At 38.5% G+C, this 19,965-nt stretch overlaps 1 protein-coding gene across 29 annotated transcripts in view; it reads left to right on the top strand.

The window, feature by feature from the left end:
- CEP63 (centrosomal protein 63) overlaps positions 1-19,965 on the top strand; it is an 89,231-nt gene that overhangs the window by 39,501 nt on the left and 29,765 nt on the right. For all 29 annotated transcript variants that reach the window (XM_008976081.6, XM_024928085.4, XM_008976084.6 and 26 more), the window contains 3 exons: positions 6,628-6,723; positions 7,560-7,682; positions 11,902-12,015. In XM_008976081.6, coding sequence (XP_008974329.2) covers positions 6,628-6,723; positions 7,560-7,682; positions 11,902-12,015 — 333 coding nt within the window. The remainder of the gene's footprint in view (positions 1-6,627; positions 6,724-7,559; positions 7,683-11,901; positions 12,016-19,965) is intronic.

Here is a 19,965-nt window from a genome sequence, read left to right on the forward strand (position 1 = left end):
CTTCTTTATTAGTCTAGCTGGCGGTCTGCTTTAATTTTTTCAAAAAATCAGCTTCTGGATTTGTTGATCTTTTTAATGTTTTTTCATGTCTCAGTCTCCTTCAGCTTAGCTCTGATTTTGGTTATTTCTCATCTTCTGCTATGTATGTCACTGCATGTGAGATGGGTCTCTTGAAGACAGCATACCAATGGGTCTTGTCTGCTATGTATGTCACTGCATGTGAGATGGGTCTCTTGAAGACAGCATACCAATGGGTCTTGATTCTTTATCCAGCTTGCCATTCTGTGCCTTTTAATTGGGGCATTTAGCTCATTTACATTCAAGGTTGGTATTGATATGTATGGATTTGATTCTCTCATGATGATGTTAGCTGGTTATTTTGCAGTTTTTTGTGTGGTTGCTTTATAGTATCACTGGTCTGTGTACTTTAGTCTGTTTTTGTAGTGGCTGTTAATGCTCTTTGCTTTCCATATGTGGTGCTTCCTTCAGAGCTTAGTTTGGCCAGATAATGAAATTCTGGGTTGAAATTTCTTTTCTTTAAGAATGTTGAATATGCCTTCAATCTGTTCTGGCTTGTAGGGTTTCTGCCAAGAGGTCTACCATTAGTCTGATATTCCCTTTATAGGTGACCTGATCTTTCTCTCTGGCTGCCCTTAACATTTTTTTCCTTAGTTTTGACCTTGGAGAATTTGATGATTATGTGTCCTGGGAATGATCTTGTGAAGTATCTTACTGGGGTTCTCTGCATTTCCTGAATTTGAATTTTGGCCTCTCTAGCTAGGTTGGGAAAGTTCTCATGGATGATATCCTGAAATATGTTTTCCAGATTGGTTCCATTCTCCCCATCTCTTTCAGGGACACCAATGAGTTGTAGATGTGGCATCTTTACATAATCCCATATATCTTGGGGGTTTTATTCATTCCTTTTCATTCTTTTTTTCTCTATTCTTGCCTGTCTTATTTCAGAAAGCCAGTCTTCAAGCTCTGAGATTCTTTCCTCTGCTTGGTCTATTTTGCTATTAATACTTGTGATTGCATTATAAAATTCTTGTAGCGTGTTTTTCAGCTCTATCAGGTTGGTCATATTCCTTTCTATACTGTCTATTTTGTCTGTCAGTGACTGTCTTATTTCAGAAAGCCAGTCTTCAGGCTCTGAGATTTCTTTCCCCTGCTTGGTCTGTTTTGCTATTAATACTTGTGATTGCATTATGAAATTCTTGTAGTGTGCTTTTCAGCTCTATCAGGTTGCTTACATTCTTCTCTATACTGCCAATTTTGTCTGTCAGTTCCTGCATTGTTTTATCATGATTCTTAGCTTCCTTGGACTGGGTTTCAGTATACTCCTGTAGCTCAGTGTTCTTTGTTCCTATCCATGCTCTGAATTATATTTCTGTCATTTCAGCCATCTTAGCCCAGTTCTGAACCCTTATTGGAGAAGTGATATGGTTGTTTGGAGGAAGGAAGATACTCTGGCTTTTTGAGTTCTTGGAGTTCTTGCACTATTTCTTTCTCATCTTTGTGGGCTTACATTCCTTCAATCTTTGAAGTTGCTGACCCTTGGATGAGGTTTTTTTTTTTTTCCTTTTACCATATTTGATGACCTTGAGAGTTTGATTGTAGTATAAGGTGGATTCAGCCAACTGGCTTTGTTTCTGGAAGATTTTCGGTGGCCATTGCTCAGCCCCCAACTTCTAGACTGTGTGCTCTAACTCTGGGGGGCTCGTATTGGGCCCCAACTTTTTTCTCTGGCTCCTTGAAGTTAGGAATCCACTGCATTGGGGGGTCAGATTGCTCCCGGACCACTAGTCACTACACCCCAATGGGTGGTGGCAGCCAAAGCATTTCATAGTGTGGTGACAGTGGGATTCATCCTTGTTTACATGTGCCAGCAGCAGTGGTAGCAGCAGTGCAGTGGGGGACACACTAGTCAGCTATGGCAGGGTGCTGGTGGGTGCCAGGGTGCCTGCCTCCCTGAGAGCGTTCACCACAGTGGAGGAGGCAACACAGCTGGGAGGTGAGCGGGGACCCCTGCTGGCGACTGTGCACAGTGGCACTGGTGGTGGTGTTGGCTTGGGGGCAGGGCGCTGGCGGTTGCAGGTCTGTGTGCCTTCTCTGTGTACTGCAAACAGGAGTGGTTGCTCCACGCAGGGGAGGATCTGTTATTCTCTGTGCCTAGTTTCACTCCTGCGGCAGTGTTGGTGCAAGGAGGGGCACTGGTGGAGGCAGGGCTGGCTGGTTTGGTGCCCACCAAGGTTCTGTCTGCAGTGATGGTCAGTGGGGACATGGGAAATGAACTGCACTCCCGCCACAGCAGTGGCAAGGTGGTTACATGTACACTTGCCTGCTGGTGGGGCAAGAAAAGCAAAACCTGCCGGCATAGGCACGTGCCAGCAAAGCCATGTGGGGAGTTGCTATGGGCCTAGGGAAGCTGCAGTATGGGGACTGAATGTACAGGCTGGTGCATAGCCATGGGGGCCACTCTGCTGGAGCTCTCTGCTGGTCAGGCATAGTCTGCCAGCACAGAAGCTATGATGCAGTCCCCCAGGCCACCCAAGGCTGCCCTGTAAGCATGTGTGGCCAGGCTGGGGCCCTGGGAGAGGCCAGCAGGCCAAGGGGTGGTCAGGTGAGACCGGCCCCATATGATGGGCAAGACTACCCTGCAGAGTTTGGGTCCAACAGTTGCCTTAGAGCTAAAGTCTCCTATGGGTGCCAGTTAAGCCTAAGGGGATGGCTATCCCTGGCCATGCCCCACCACAGATACTCTCACACCAAACCCTCTGGGCTCCATATCAGCTGGCTTGCTGCCCCTATCACTTCTCTAAGTGGCTCACCCTGTCAACTTGAGTGTTCATGGTGGTCGAGAGGTTCCAGAGGCCCGTGGCAAGAGTGGGTTGCTCCTTGCTAGTTCAGCTCACTTGTTTTTCCAGAGCTGTTTGGGCCAGGAATGAGTCCAGGTGCGTAGTCACCTCATATATGGTTCCCAGCTTCCTCCCCCTTCAGCCCAGCTTCTGTGTCTTCCCTCCATCCACTCTTCAGTGACCCCCTCTGAAGATCTGTTAGGAGCACACCAGTTGTCTCAGTCCGTCATTGGCAGCTTTTCCTCCTGGCTGTGTCTAGTCAGCCATCTTGCCCTCCCCCTGGTTTTTTTCTCCCCCCTTCTTTGTCTTCAGTTTTTAAAAACCTTGGTCAAAGAACTCTTTAGGCTAAGTTTGAGAACTCCCTAGTCAGCTCCCATGCTGTTAGCAGATCTTATGAAATCATTTAAAGTTTTTATAATTCTGCAGGTGGGTCTTGTCTAACATGTGATAGAGGGCCAAAAGGCCACACTACTGAAAGCTTAAGGAGGGGTGTGTGTGTGTGTGTGTGTGTGTGGTGTTTTAAGGGTTGCCTTTTCTCTTGGTTGTGGTATGTTAGGAGTAATGGCTGTTACATACTGATGTGCTTGATGTGCTTTGTCTTTACGGGTTATAGCAGTGTAGACATGAGTCTCCTTTTGGGATAATCTGTTTCCCTTTTTTCTTCTGTCTTTGCTAAAAGCTATTGCTCATTTCTGCTGAGCATTGCAGTTACCCCTTCTACCTACCATACTTTCTAATTTTGGATCTTCTGGTGGATTGTGGGCTAGGAAATACGAATAGTTAAGACTCTTCAACTTGTTTTAATCAAACAGATGAGTCCTCATGATCTTTATCCAAGCAAAGTAGGTGGGCTTAAGGTCAGCCTCTTTTCTTTTCTTTTTTAAAATGTTCTTTTCTTGCTAATAAAAGCAGTAGCCATTGGAGAAAATTTAGAAAAGACAAACTATGAAGCAAAAAATAATCATAATACCTTGAATCAGAGTTAATCTGTATTAACATTTGGTGTATTTCCTTTAAGCTATGTAAGTAGACTTCAGTAAAAATCCTTCACAAAATTGGGATTTTAGTATAGTATACTTTTTATATCCATATGTCTTTTAAATGGTAAGCATTTTTCATGTTAACTATTTTAATACAGCTTAATGTTTGCATATTTTATTATGTACATTCATTCATTATATTCATTCACAGTTTATTTATAAACATACAGATTTTTTCCAATTTGTCCAGTTTTTATGAAAGAACAAATCCCCATTGACAATTTTTTTTTTTTTTTTTTTTTTTGAGACTGAGTCTCACTCTGTTGCCCAGGCTGGAGTGCAGTGGTGCCATCTCAGCTCAGTGCAACCTCCACCTCCTGGGTTCAAGCGATTCTTGTGCCACAGCCTCCTGAGTGGCTGGGATTACAGGCACCTGCCACCAGGTCTAACTAATTTTTGTATTTTTGGTAGAGATGAGGTTTTGTCGTGTTGGCCAGGCTGGTCTCAAACTCCTGAACTCAAGTGATCCGCCTGCCTTGGCCTCCCAAAGTGCTGTGACTACAGGTGTGAGCCACCGCACCCGGCCCCAACAAATTCTTAACATCTACGTTTATTTTCTTCTTTTCCTTTTTTGTAGAGAAAGGGTCTCACCATGTTGCCCAGGCTGGTCTTAAACTCCTGGGCTCAAGCCATCCTCCTGCCTCTGCCTCCCAAAGTGCTGAGATTACAGGTGTGAGCCACTCTACCTGGCTCTACATTTATTTTTTTTACATGGATTTCTAAAAGTAGTGTTTACCAAGTCAAGGTTAATAAATTTTTTTTTTTTTTTTTTTTTTGAGACGGGGTCTTGCTCTGTCGCCCAGGCTGGAGTGCAGTGGCACGATCTGGGCTCACTGCAAGCTCTGTCCCCTGGGTTCACACCATTCTCCTGCCTTGGCCTCCCGAGTAGTTGAGACTACAGGCACCCGCCACCACACCTGGCTAATTTTTTGTATTTTTAGTAGAGATGGGGTTTCACTGTGTGAGCCAGGATGGTCTTGGGCTCCTGACCTCATGATCCGCCTGCCTCAGCCTCCCAAAGTGCTGGGATTACAGGCATGAGCCACCGTGCCCAACAAGGTTAAGAATATTTATAAGTGTTTTAATATCGACTCCTACATTGCTCTCTGGAAAAGTCATGTGCTTTGTATTTCAGCACTTTATGGGTCTTTGATTCCAGATAACTTACCTGCACAAGTCTCGTTTTATAAGATCTTTGCCAATTTGATAGATATAAAATGCCATTGGATGTTTTCCTCTGATTGCTAGTGAAATTAAGCCTTTTTTCATGTTTATTGGACATTTATATTTTTGTGGGAATCATTCTTGTCCTTGAGTTATTTTTCTGTTGAGAGCTTAATACTTTTTACAAATTTGTAAGTCTTTTGTATACTACAAGTTAAAAGCCCTTTGATTTTTTTGTAAATATTTTTCTCAATTTATTTACCTTTTAATTTTGTTAATTGGATTTTTTAAAAATAGAAGTTTTACATGGTTAAATTTATCATTTTAAAGTTACTTTTTCATTAGTTTTAAGCTCAGAAAATTTCCTTTCATCCAGAAATTCAGTTACATCATTCACTTACATCTTTTTTTAAAACTAGACTTTTCCATTTTATTGGCTGTATTTACCCATTCTTCCAGTTTGAACTTTAGAATGACTTTTTCAAGTTTCTTACAAAAATAAATTCCACTATAATTTTTTATTGGAATTGCATTTAGTCCTCATTCTTATAAGTAGCTTATTTCTGGTACTTTAAAAAAATTTACTGTTGTAGATTGTGATTGTTTACTCCCTTGTGTTCCCTGTTTTCCCTCTCCCTCCCTACTTATCAGTAGATGAAATTCTAGCTGGTTATTAAAAGAAATACTGCTGGATACTTGTGGAGGTGAAGGCTTGGCAGAAAATAGATGTCACTGGTATCAAATCATTGAAAAGTGGGTTAGGATAACTTCCTTACCATGGTTGGTGGAACTCGTTTCTCTGGAGTTGGGTAAATGGTAAAGCAGGCACAAGCCTCCTTTTGTTTTCCTGTCTGACGTTACTATTCTGTACTTTATTGTAGAGAAATTATTCCTAAGGTCTTCTAGATTTTTTATGAAGTATTGTTGGTTTCCAGGACTCTCAAAACTTTGTATTTCTTATTTTCATGAGTTTTTTTGATGAAAAGGGTTGAGTAGGATAATCAGACAGAGAGACACAGTTTCGGCCGGGCGCGATGGCTCACGCCTGTAATCCCAGCACTTTGGGAGGCCGAGACAGGTGGATCACGAGGTCAGGAGTTCAAGACCAGCCTGGCCAAGATGGGGAAACCCTGTCTCTACTAAAAATATAAAAATTCGCCAGGTGTGGTGGCATGTGCCTGTAATCCCAGCTACTCAGGAGACTGAGGCAGACAATTGTTTAAACTTGGGAGGCAGAGGTTGCAGTGAGCCAAGATTGCACCACTGCACTCCAGCCTGGGCGAGAGCGAGACTCCCATCTCAAAAAGAAAAAAAGAAAAAGAGAGAGAGTCTTCATCTAAACCTAGAAATTCTAAAAACTAGCTGTTTGTTCACTATTTTTTGGCAGTGTAAAGAATTATTAAATACCTAGGTATTTGACTTCCTAAGAAGTGGGGTATCACCATATATATGCATTTGAGAACTTGAATTTACAAATAAATACAGAGATTATTTTCTATTTTTATATCTCAGGGATGTTGTTTCAATGCTAATAGTGAAAAATACTACCACCTTTCTGCTTTTAGATTGGAATGTTGCATCAGCAGGTAGAAGAACATGAAAAAATCAAGCAAGAGATGACCATGGAATATAAGCAGGAGTTGAAGAAACTACATGAAGAAGTGAGATTTTAGTTTTGTTAAATGTTGTGTGTGTAGTTCTCTCTCTTTCACCCTTGAGAACTTTGTTAATGAAAGCCAGTTTCTACTTTGTAAAGTGGGAAATACATACTCCATCAAAGATACAGGAGTGGGAATCCATTTCTCTGTTCTTTAATCCAGGTAAAGAGGTTTGCCTAACTGTAGGTTTGTTACTACCTAGAAGAGATGCTAAAATATGTTTCTTGGTTGAGTACCTGAAAAAATTGAGCTGTTTTTGTGTAATACTGTGAAATACTTGATACCAAAAATTACATTTAATATTTTAATTTTTATCAGTTACTAGATTATAAATAATGGAGGATCCAAAGATTTAAGAAACATTTTGGGATAAATAAGAAAAGTAAGAAAATTCTGTCCATTAACTCAATTTTATTCTTCAGATTTGGAAAAAACTGCTTTTATTCTGATTTAATTGCAAAGTACTCTTCTCCGGCATCCTGAATATCAGTGCCCTGCAAGAGCATGGCTTGAGAATCACAGACCTAGAGGAAAGAAAAAGAGTTTTTATTTGCTGCTTTATTGTGGGGCTGGGTGGTAGGGTCTTTAAGTGCAGGGCTATTGTAATACAAAACTTTTGTTTAAAAATTTTTTTAAAATTTTTTCTTTGAATATATTTCTTTAGTAGTGTTTGTTTTACATATTTAATTTTTAGTTGCCTTTTGTGTTTTAGTTTGGAAATCTAACATGTTCTTAGTAGTACTGGTTAGCACTGCTCTTGTTTTCATAATACCAATTTGTCTCACCACTACTTTTTACAAATTCTTAAACTTTAAATATAGAAATAACTGTTTCTACAGTTATGCATACTGAAGAGAAGCTATGAAAAGCTTCAGAAAAAGCAAATGAGGGAATTCAGAGGAAATACCAAAAATCACAGGGAAGATCGGTCTGAAATTGAGAGGTTAACTGCAAAAATAGAGGTATGTTCATAGTAATAATTTGTTCATAGTGATTGTCAGCCTTCACGTAGGAAAATGCAGTTTCTAATGGCACTATTTTCTGGAACCAATTTTCTACTATCTTTAGGACTGCCACTAAGCTATTTCAGAGGTGAGAGGGTGATCCACCATACATCCTATCATCATCTAGTTCCCTGGGTTAACGGGGTTACTGGCCATCAATAATTCTCAACAGGGCAGTACCACCCTTAGGGAGCATTTGCAAATGTACGGAGACATATTTTTTTGGTTGTCAAAATGAGCATAATAAAACTGGCATTTAGGGGACAGGGACCAGGGATACTAAACATGCCTAAGAGTGTTCCACACAGGAAGGATTATTGTACCTCAAATGCCAGTAACTCTCCAATTGGGAAACATGACCACTAGTTATAGGCAGTCCTCTATGGACATTGTTCTTGTCTTATATATCATTGTATCTCAAGCACCTAATAAAGTGGGGGCTTAGTAAATGTGGAAAGTACATGGCACTTTTCGTACAAAGTAATCTCTATATCAGATTATTCTCAATTCCCATTTAGATGTAGTAAGGCATTCACTTCCTTCTCTGCTGACTTTGTTTTTATTAAGACTGAATAACTCCATGATTATTGTATATATTGAGAACTTAAGGGGAGGTGGTGAGCTAATAGTACCAAGAGTAGATGAAGGAACAGCACAAGGCTGTCATTCTCTTCGTCTGTCCTTGCCATTAGTTCTTCACTGGACATAAGAATTCCCAGGGTGCTTTTAGGCTCTCAGAAATGCTGATCCAGCAGTATGGCATAGGACCTAGGGATCTGCATTGTATCCAGCTCCCCTAGCTTATTCTGATTTGAGAAACTTGTTTAACATCTTTGTGTGATCACTTACAAGTTTGTACTCTGGGTATGCCAGTATATTATTATTACTTAAAATTATAATTTCTGTGTTTAATATTCCTTTATATCTCAATATTTTTTTACATTTGAAGAGCTTAGAATCAGAAGACTGCAGATACTGCTTCCCTTCCACCCTTTTCGGCAATACCTTTTCCCCCCAAACCCTATATCCTTCTTGCTTCTCATTGCCACTTCCTGACTATTCTCTTTTCTTTCTACCTCAAAAACCCCATCTTTGATTTTCATGTTACCAGCCTATACTGCCAGCCAATGAACATAACAACCAAAATAGTCATCGTCTGACCTCTGGGTTATTTCCTTGGCTCATTGATTTCAGCACCCAGCTCACTGTCAGTTCTCTCTGACGTTAGTCTTATCATAACTTTGAGGATCTTAGGATCTGGAGAGATGATGCTTATAATACTCTGACCTTACAGTTTCTTGGCTTTCTTTCCTCCATAAATAGTTTGATTATCTTTGTGTCTCATCTACTTATTCCCACTGCCATTCCTTAGCTCTTGTCATTACCAATATATGCCACCCCTCTAGAATCTCATTTTCAAGCATTCAATTATCAGACTACCAATCCCTATCTTTTCAGCTAACTCTCTCTAGTCCTTTGACTCTCAGTAATCATTAACCATCCCTTAAAATGATTAAATTCTGCCGCCTTTTTACTGCTCCATTATCTACTTGGTGTTCTCACTTATCGGTCCTTAGCCAGCTTTTAAATTCTGTCATTACATTTTTTACTTTCCCCTTCATCTCCTGTGCTCCTCTCTTGCTTCCTCATATTTGCTTGGCAGAATCACAGTTCTGCTTAAGTCCACCTTTCTGCCCACTCTCTACCTGTCATGTATCGCTGAACGTGGCTAGAGAAAAACCTAATCATACTGTCTGTTCTCACTTTAAATTCATGGTCACTAACCTCAAATGGGTCCTAATGCTACCTGGAATCATACTGTATTTCCTCTCATCTCCTACTTTCCACAATGAGTATTTCAGACTTCTGCTTTTCTCCTCAAACTCTCAACACCTTTCCCCACATCCTCACCTTTGGGTTATATCTTCCTTTCTGTTTATAGACTTCCAACTCTTGTGTCCACCCCCCTATCTGCATCTGTGCCCATGTACCCTGCCTTCCTTCCTGGAGGAACTACCCATGCCCTCCCCCTTTTCTACCCAAGGCATTACCCTAGCAGTTCACCTTCTCTTTTCTGCACCCTTAATTTTTTTTCTCTACTGGATATTTTTTACCAGCATCCAAATTTCCCTCCTCTTAAATATCCTCTCTTGACCCGTCTCTTCCTCCTCTGCCCCATTTTATTTCTTTCATTTTATAACTAAAAAATTACTTCAGTCATCTATACTTGTCTCCAGTTCCTCTTGTCTCATTTTTCTTGTACCCACTCAATAAGGCTTTTGTCCCCTTACACTGCAGAAGCTGTTCACATAGAGGTCACCAGTGACTTCCACATTCCCAAAGCCTGTGGGCTGGTCCTTATCTTCCTCATCCTACCTACAGCTTTGTAGGAGAGCTGGTCTCTCCCAACTCCTTAACCACTTTCTTGACTTGGCTTGAGAAAAACCACATTTCTCTCATTTTTCCTTGTTCATCACTCCTCAGTCTCCGTTATTCCTTAACCACCTAGGGTCATGTCATTGGACCTTTCCTTTTTTTTTTTTTCCTATCTACGCTCACTCCCCTATTGATCCCATTGAATTTCATAGCTTTAACACTGTGTATATGCTGACAATTCCTAAATTTATATATCTAGCCAAGACCTCGCCTCTTCATGACAGAATAACTTTCAACTGTCTGTTTCCTATCTCCACTATTATGTCTAAAATGTGTCAAACTTAACATGTCCAAGCTAAAGGTCCTGTCTTTCTCTTCCTCATCTCCCCAACACTGATTGATGTTTTAGTTGATAACAACTCAATTTGCTCAACCTAAAACCTCGGAGTCATCCTAGACTTCTCTTTTCTCAGCATGATAGCCAGAATGATTCTGCTGTAATGTAAGTCAAATTATATCACTTCCTATACAAAAACCTTCCAGCAGCTTCTCTTAAAAACCTGTTATCCTAATGGCCTACGTGGTCTCATTCCCAGTTATCTCTTACCTTGTCTTCTCCTACTTTCCCTTTCATTCACTTGATTCCAGCCACACCAGTCTCCTTTCTCACCCTTAAACACACCAGGATGCTCTTATTTCAAGGCTATTCTTTCCACCCAGAATATTGTAACTTCACCCTCATCTCCCTAGGTGTTTACTTAAATGTTTTTCACTCAGTCTGGCCATCCCTTTTAAAAATTACAACCCCAACTGTGAAGACTTCATGCTCTGTTTTCTCCAAAACGTGTATTACCATCTGCTATACCATATAAGAAATGTGTCATCTGTTGCCCCCAGTTGAGTAGGACTAGGGTTTTTGTTTGTTTTGTTAAGTATTGTATCCCTGACACCTAAAGCAGTACCTGGCATATATAGTAGAATGATTGAATGAATGAATGAATATCAGAAATTTGGTTAACAACACTTATCTTAAAGAGCCTGAGACTTCTGGAGTTGAGGGTCCTGGAAGACAGTGATAGAAAGATTGAGTTTCCTTTCCCTTTGATTTGCCCCATTTTCATAAATATTGAAATCATTTTCTTGATCATGCAATTTGATGTTACTATTGATCCATCATTAATTTTGAACTGTTTGGCTTTGGGTTACAAATATTTGTTAAAATTTGGTACAGATTTTCTTTGTTATTCAAGCTTTTGCAGTTCCTCTGTTGAGATAATACAAATTTGGATATCAAAGGATATCTGAATCTACTTGGTTCCTTAGTTTTAGATACTGGGAAGTAAGATTTGGGTTACCAAGGGACTTATCTGAAAATTTAATCTGTTCAATTCCTGGGTCTGGATATCAAGAATTTGGGTAGCGAGGGATATCTGTAATCATACTTTAAAATTTTAGTTATCTTAGCATCAGTTTTCTGAAAATTCACTAGAAAATTATAACAACCCTTAGGTGGCAGCAAATCAGTGAAAAACATCTGAATCCAGTGCTTAGCATCTGCCTGTCATACTCCTCACCATCAGGGTGTTAAATTTAGAAAGACAGATATCCAGAGGCACAGTATGGGAGGAATTTAGTATTACTCTCCAGCTCTGTTAGCTGAGTGAGTAATGGGGCTCCCGCTGTGGAGAAAGGTGCGAGCGTACCCAGGGACATGGGGAGAAATTAAAGTTAAAGGGAGTCTGGGAAGTAGTGACAGTGAGGAGAAGCACTCAGAAATTAAGTACTCTAATTGCCTCCTCAGGAATTCCGTCAGAAATCGCTGGACTGGGAGAAGCAACGCTTGATTTATCAGCAACAGGTATCTTCACTGGAGGCACAAAGGAAGGCTCTGGCTGAACAATCAGAGATAATTCAGGTAGGCCTAAGACTTTTTAAAATAATGAGAAGCAGATAGGTTTTGATCAAGTTTGAACTACCTTAATGCAGTGTCCTAGTACCATTTAGCCTCTTTCAGCTTCTCTTCACGAACCCTGCTCTCTTGTTTAGGAAGCCTCTCCTCAGCATCTAGACTCAGCTCCTTCTTCCCGCCTGCCCTCACACATGCGTGCATTATCTCTCCTGTCCAGGCTCATGTCCTTGTGCCTGCTTGCTGCTTTGCCTCCTTGCTTGTTTCTGACTTGCTCACCCACTCTCTGTCATTGTTTTGCTTACTCAGGCTCACTCTATGCTTGCATCCATGTTCACTCTCCTCATCTTGGTCCCTAGCTTTGTCGCCCTCTCTTCCTCCCCTCTCTTTCTTCCCTACCACAGTCCCATTCCTCCCTCTGTCTCCTTTTCCATGTCTTTCTGTCTCTTGTTGGGTCTCTCAGCTCTACTATAGTCTGTGCCTTGCTCCATCCCTATGGTCACTGGGGTGTCTTGGCCGAAGTGTCTCAGCTAGGGAGCTTCAGTTAGTCTGCCTATGCGGACAGATATGGAGAGAGTCACATGGCAATGGTGTGCACACCAACTAAAAGTGGTGTCTTTGTGGTAACAAAAACACTTATTTTAGAACACTGATAGAAACTTCTCTTGTAATGGCTTAAGCAAAACCAAAAAACAGACACCTACTTTAGGAATATGTCTTGTAAGAACATATTCAGCTCATTCCTTTTTCAGTTATAATCGAGAACATAAAGGAAACTAAAAAAACTTGTGATCATCTGTTATGTGCTAGACATTGACCCAGTGCTTCTTGTATGTGTTCTCTGTTTAATATTATGATAATCTGTCAAGGTTGGTAGTTATCTTAGTTTTATAGAATGAGGGAACAGACTGGGTAAGTTGAAATAGCTAGAAGGGAGGGTTTTTTTGTTTTTTTTTTTTGGCTTTTTGGGTTTTTAAAAATAATCTGCATTTATTTGCTATTTTAAGTCTCAATAATGCATTAACTTTTTGTTCGTCTCCCTGAAATATCAGTGGTCTGATAAACTACCGACAGTGGCTGTGGCTCTGCTGTGAGTGACTTCATTCAAAATGGTAGGAAAAGTCCACAACAATTGCAAGGAAGAAATTTATTTTCTAGGCCACAGCAAGCTGTGCAGCCAGATAGACCAGTGAAATCCTGAGATGTCTAGACCAGTTTTTTTGACTTGAATGCCAAAGCACCGTAGAGATCTAATAAGATATTGTGTGTGTGTATATATATATATATATTTTTTTTTTTTAACAACAAAAAATTTTTTTTGGTTTTCTTGAGATGAGGTCTTGCTGCATTGCTCAGGCTGATCTTGAATTCCTGGGCTCCAGCAATCCTTCCACCTTGGCCTCCTAAAGTGCTGGGATTACAGGTGTGAGCCACCACACTTGACCAAGATATTGTTATATTCTAGTTGTAGCCTTCAGATTGACAAAAAAACAAATTGAGTCTTAATTTTTACAGTTCTCAATTATTTATCCACGGAGTATTATTGATTATAGATTCTCTCTTCAAATTACTGTTATCCTATTTCATATTACTGTTGTGATTATTGACTCTAATTAAAACTTCATTATTAGTAAAAATGGGATTTTTACTTACTGTGATTCAGCTAGGGCTAGGGTAAGAAGCCTTTCAACAGCCAACATTTGTTTTTCCTACTAAGGGTGTTTGAATTAATTCTTCTGATAGTTTTGTTTAACCTAAAACTGTCTGATTGTTTAATAAAAATGTTACATATAAATGTATTTATCCTTCTCCCTTAGCAAACTAAGTAAAATTAAATCTTTCAGTGATTCAGTATATACCAGTGCTGTATGATCATCATTTTTTTAAACATCTAAATAAACTTACCTATATCCATTAAGTAGCATTAATAGTTGTCATCATCTTGTCAATCTTTATTTTAATTGTGGTAAAATACACATAAAATGTTCCACCTTAACCATTTTTAAGTGTATAGTATAGTAATGTTAACTATATGTACACTGTTGTGCAACAGATCTCTAGAACTTTTTTATCTTGTCAAACTGAAACTCTATACCATTCCCTACTTCTTATTTTTGGGTGGAATATTACAGAGCAAATCATAGATATCATCTTATTTCCCAACAGGTAAGGACTTAAAAAATAACTACAATATATCAGTATCACATTAATAGAATAACTTCTTAACATAATTTAATATCCAGTCTGTTCACATTTCTCCAGTTGTCCAGAAAACTATCTTTTTACAATTGAATGTTTGAGTCAGAATCCAGTCAAGGTTGATGTATTGCATTTGGTTGAAAGGTGGGTCACCATTGAACAATGACAGTAGAAAACCTGGGAGGCTGAGTAAGTGGATATTAACCTACCCTCCATTAAAAAAAAAATCTCTGTATAATTTTTTTCTTATATGTTTTTAACATCTAAAAGTATAATTCAGAAACAACTTCTCATTCTTTGACATATGTTTGCTTGAATTCATTTCTTTTAATCAGCTATTAAAATTACATAATACATGCTTATTTTAGAAAAATGAGAAAATGCGGATAAAATGAGAAATAAATAAATCACCCATAATTCTACCGTTAAGAGATTTACGATGAATAAAATTTTGGTGTAAATTTCTTCTGACTTTGTGTATGCTTACATACAGTGTGCAGTACATTCATGTACTTTTGATAGGAAAAACCTATATGCACTGTGAATGGGAAAGGAGGGGTAGTTGCAAACTTTAAAAAGTCCTGAGAGTAGCAAAGTGTTGATAATTTTTGAAGCTGTGTGATAGGGGTTCATCATCTTACTCTCTCTATATTTGTGTATGCCTGAAATTTTCCATGAAACAATAACTTTAAAATATATAGAATGCTTACTAAGTGACAGGTACTATGCTAAGCACGTCACAGCTTTAAAATTTTTCCTTTTTAAATATGACATGTCAACAAATTTGTAGTCATAATGATTGTGTAGAAGTCCCCCCTATCGTTAAATGTATAATGACATTTGTAACCAGTCCCTTATTGTAGAACATTTAGTTTTTTACTTTTCACTTTTGTAAATAGTGCTTAGATTAACATCCTTATATAAACATTTAGGAGTATTTATTTTCTTAGGAAATGGCCCTAGAATTGGATTTACTGTATCAGTGTACCTTCAGATATTTTAATATATATTGCCAAAGTTTTCTCCAATGATGGATTGATAGACTTTCTCTAGCAGTATGTGAGAATATCCATTTCCTCATACTTTCCCCACATTGAGCGCTATTATTTCTTTTGACTCTCCCCACTTTTAGGCTTGTCTTTGCCAATCTTATAGGTGAAAAAAAATGATACCATTGTTTTAATATACATTGTTTTAATATGAGTGAGGTTGAGGACTTTTTTCATCTGTTTATGGCCATCTTCATTTTTCATAAATTATTTGTGTCCTTTATTCACCTTTGTTTTAGGATGTTGTTTGTTTGTTTGTTTCAATTTTATTTTATTTTCTTTTTTGAGACGGAGCCTCGGTTGCCCAGCCTGGAGTACAGTGGCCTGATCTCGGCTGACTGCAACCTCTGCCTCCCTTCAAGCAGTTCTCCTGCCTCAGCCTCCTGAGTAGCTGGGATTACAGGTGCTCACCACCACGCTCAGCTAATTTTTGTATTTTCAGTAGAGACAGGGTTTCACCATGTTGGCCATGTTGGTCTTGAACTCCAGACCTCAAGTGATCTGCCCACCTTGGCCTCCCAAAGTGCTAGGATTACAGGCGTGAACCATCGCACCTGGCCGGATGTTTATATTTTACTATTCTGAAAGAGCTTTCCATACACTTAAGTATGAAGTATAAGCCCTTTGCTAGTATGTTACAGTTGCGCATGTGTACTCAATTTACCTTAATTTTTGCCCAGTATTTTTTATGGAAGTACAATTGTTTTATAAACAGTTAATTAGAATTGCTTAATTCTATCAATTTTTTCTTCAGCATTTCTATCTTTGATATCATACTATAAAGTCTTACCTAAGTCAAATTTCTTCTAATGCTTTATCATTTCTTTTTAATACATTTTATCTAAAAATTACTTTAGTGTAAGGTATTTGATAGGAATCTAAATTTGTTTTTTAAATGGTTATATAATTTACTATTACATTTTCAGGATTGGACAAAATGACTCTAAAATTCATATGGGATGATAAGTGAATGATACTAGCCAACTTTCTTTTTTTTTTTTTTTTGAGACGGATTTTCGCTCTTGTTGCCCAGGCTGGAGTGCAGTGGCACAATCTCGGCTCACTGCAACCTCCGCCTCCCAGATCAAACGATCCTCCTCCTCAGCATCCCAGGTAGCTAGGATTACAGGCGTGCACCACCATGCCCAGCTGATTTTGTGTTTTTAGTAGAGATGGGGTTTTACTATCCTGGTCAGGCTTTTCTCGAACTCCTGACCTCAAGTGATCCACCCGCCTCAGCCTCCCAGAGTGCTGGGATTACAGGTGTGAGCCACTGTGCCTGGCCACCAACATTTTTTAAAAAGGAGTAATGGGGGGATGTTTGTTCTATCAAATATTAAAATGTATTTTATTAAAAAGTACAGTTGTTAAACTGTAATGCTAGATGTAACAACAGAGTCGTGGTTATATAGTATAGGAAAAGGATCAGTACAGTCTAAAACTAAGGTCATTTCTGTTTAGAAGGCTACTTTTTCTGTTGCCTACATAATGCAAAGGAAATGTTCAAGGAAATCTTAGAGAACAGTAAGAACATTTGAAAAAAATTAAAATATTAAGCCAACATAAAATGTAAAATATTTAACTGATAAACAGTATGTGAAAAAAGTAGAGGTTGCTCTATGTTTTCCTTTTGAAATACTTAGATGAGCTGTAAAATATTCTTCAAGTTAATTTTAAATCCACTGTTAATTATATGTATATAAATATATTTATACGTTTTATATATATATATATAACATATAAAAATATGTTATATTTTTAAAAGCATCCTTTTCCTGTCACAACTTTTGAAGAAAAAAATGACCCTAACTAAAATGTTAATCTGTTGTCTTGGTAGAATTATCAGAGTTAATTGAATTGGCTTAGACCTACTGTTTAAAAGTTCGTAGTAGCATAGACACAACAGTGATAAGAGAATCTTACTAGGAGCTGTGTTGTTAATAGGCTCTTTAGGCTGCTCTCTAGTGGAAATGCTGTGAGGCTGTGGCCTGCACTGGCGCATTTGGAGTTGACAGTGATGGGGAGCTTGGTAAGGGATTGATGCTTACAATGGCCGTACCTTCATACTGGGATTCTTTGGAAAATAAAAAGCCCTGTTGCTTCATATCACATTGTTCATAGTAATCTCACTCTCTGGGAGAGTCATTTTCTTGAAGCACCAGGAAGTAGCTATCACAAATCCAGAAGAGGATTTGAATTCAACCCCCACTCCCCAATTTCTTCTCCACTCTCCTTCACACTTTAGCTGGCCACACTGGCCTTTTGTTTCAGTTTCAGTCTCCCTGATGTAAATTGCCTTCTTGATTGCTTCTTTACTTTTAACCACCTCTGCTGTGATTTGTATTGTTGAAATAACTTCTACCCACTCCAATAGAATGCTAAATGTTAGATTAATAAGAGGAATGCCTGTTTCTGGCTCAAAGAATTAGTGGTTAGTGCAAAAAAAAAAAAAAAGTTTAAAAATATGCCAGCCTTAAAATACCTCTAAAGCCAGATAATTATCAGAAATAATCATTATTTTAGAAGTTTTTAAATAATTATTTCTGACTTTCTTAGTATTGATGAAGTATTCTTGAGATTAGTGTAGTGCTAATAGATATTGGTGAGTCACATGTAATTTAAAATTTTCTACTAGTCACATTAAAAAGTAAAAAGGTGAAATTAATTTTAATAATATATTCAACTCAATATGTCAGAAATATTACAACATTTACTTTACATTTTTTTAACGAGTCTTTGAAATCTTTAACTGAATTTGTATTTTACGGTTAAGAGCACATCTCAATTCAGATTAGCCACAGTTCAGTTGTGCAATATCCGCGTGTGGGTGACTGCAAGGGTAGTGCAGCCTTAGTGCATTCTAGGCAATGAAAATTTAGAATTTGTACTTGAGTTGATTATGTACTTTTCACTATGCTTAAAAAACACTGTATTTTTGTGTGACCAAAATAGTAAATCAGTGAAAGAAGGTTATGTTCTCCATTCTTCAAAACTGAGAAGTTTATTAGTATTTAGCAAATCTAGACTCACTGGTTAAAGTATGCCTTGGTTTAACTATTAGTTTATTATATCAATACTGAGTTTAAGATCACAGATTTGAGTTGATAGTGTTAGGTAGCTATTACAGTATTAAGAAGATAGTGTTTTGCAATTATGTATTATCTGAGTGCCCATTTGGTCAGTGGGTTTCTAGTTGTGTTTTGCTGAGACCCAGGGCTGCTGTACAGATTAAGGGTAGGACTAAGGGACATTTCAGCAAGCTGGGCTCTAACCCTTTTCTCCTTCTCACCCTCACCCAATATCTGCATTTATTTATTCTGCACAGGAAACCTTTCCTCTTTGAAAAAAAAGTTTATATTATATTTAAAAGTTTGGAGACAGTTCCATGCTTAGCAGTTGTTCTAGTGAATCTAAACCTAAATGTTGATGTTCTTCCTTTATACCATTGTAGGGATCTGGTTAAAAAAAAAAAAAAAGGCTCTTTGCACTGAAATCTTGATCGGTAATTTATACAAACAGTATTTGTCTATCTCTTCACCTCTCTTCTACCCTCTCTCTGGCTTATGGGAAGTTTTTAGCATCTACTTTGTTTGACTACAGTATATAGTACAGGATTTGGACCTGTACTGTAAATAATAAAATCTTTAAATCTGCAATAGATAGATTTCCCAGAGATATTTCTACTTGTATTTCTAAAGTAAAATTGTGTGCTTTTACCTTTAGAAATATTTCGAGTAAGGGAAGTTTACCTCTACAGATTATTTATATTCATCTTCAATGTGTAGATGAAGTACCAGCCAGGATGCTGGATTAAAACTTGTAAAAACTAAAAAGTTTGGAGCTAAAACCCAATACTGCTGGGATGCGTAGCCTAAAACATAGTAGTCAGTAAACGTATCATTCAGAGAAACCAGTTTGAGATGCATTATATTTGTTTACCTCTTTTAACTCAGGAAGTGTCCAAAAACTGATGACAGAACCAATCTCTCCTCCCTTATAAGCACCTTTTCCTCAATAAACAAAAGACCACAATTTCCCCATTTCTCTGAATTTAAAGAGCATTTTATGGTCACTATGACTAATCTAAATATGAATGTTTATAATATTAAAACAGAATAATTACAACATGCTCTAGGTGGGAGGGGGAATTTAAACTACAAATTTAGTGATTTTGAAACTCTAATTTCTAAACTTCCATCAGAAATATAGTAATGCATTATAGTTCCTATTTCCTATGTTTTAAATAGGAAATAATTCCAGCCAGGTTGCAGTTGAATTTCTGTGTGAGTAGGTAGAATACTGTAGCATCTCTTCTCCTGAGGAATCCCTTTACTTTATCCATTCTTTTCTATTTATTTATTTATTTGAGACAGGTTCTTACTTTGTCACGCAGGCCGGAGTGCAGTGGTGCGATCTTGGCTCACTGCAACTTCCGCTTCCTGGGTTCATGTGATCCTCCCATGCCACTGTGCTCGGGTAATTTTTGTATTTTGTTTGTTTGTTTGTTTGTTTGTTTTGAGACAGAGTCTCATTCTGTCACTAGGCTGCAGTGCAGTGGCGCAATCTCGGCTCACTGCAACCTCCGACTCCCTGGTTCAAGTGATTCTCCTGCCTCAGCCTCCCGATCCCGAGTAGCTGGGATTACAGGCATGCGCCACCACGCCCAGCTAATTTTTGTATTTTTAGTAGAGACGGGTTTCACCATGTTGGC

Source organism: Pan paniscus, chromosome 2 (assembly GCF_029289425.2).
Source record: "Pan paniscus chromosome 2, NHGRI_mPanPan1-v2.0_pri, whole genome shotgun sequence".
Lineage (NCBI taxonomy): Eukaryota > Metazoa > Chordata > Mammalia > Primates > Hominidae > Pan > Pan paniscus.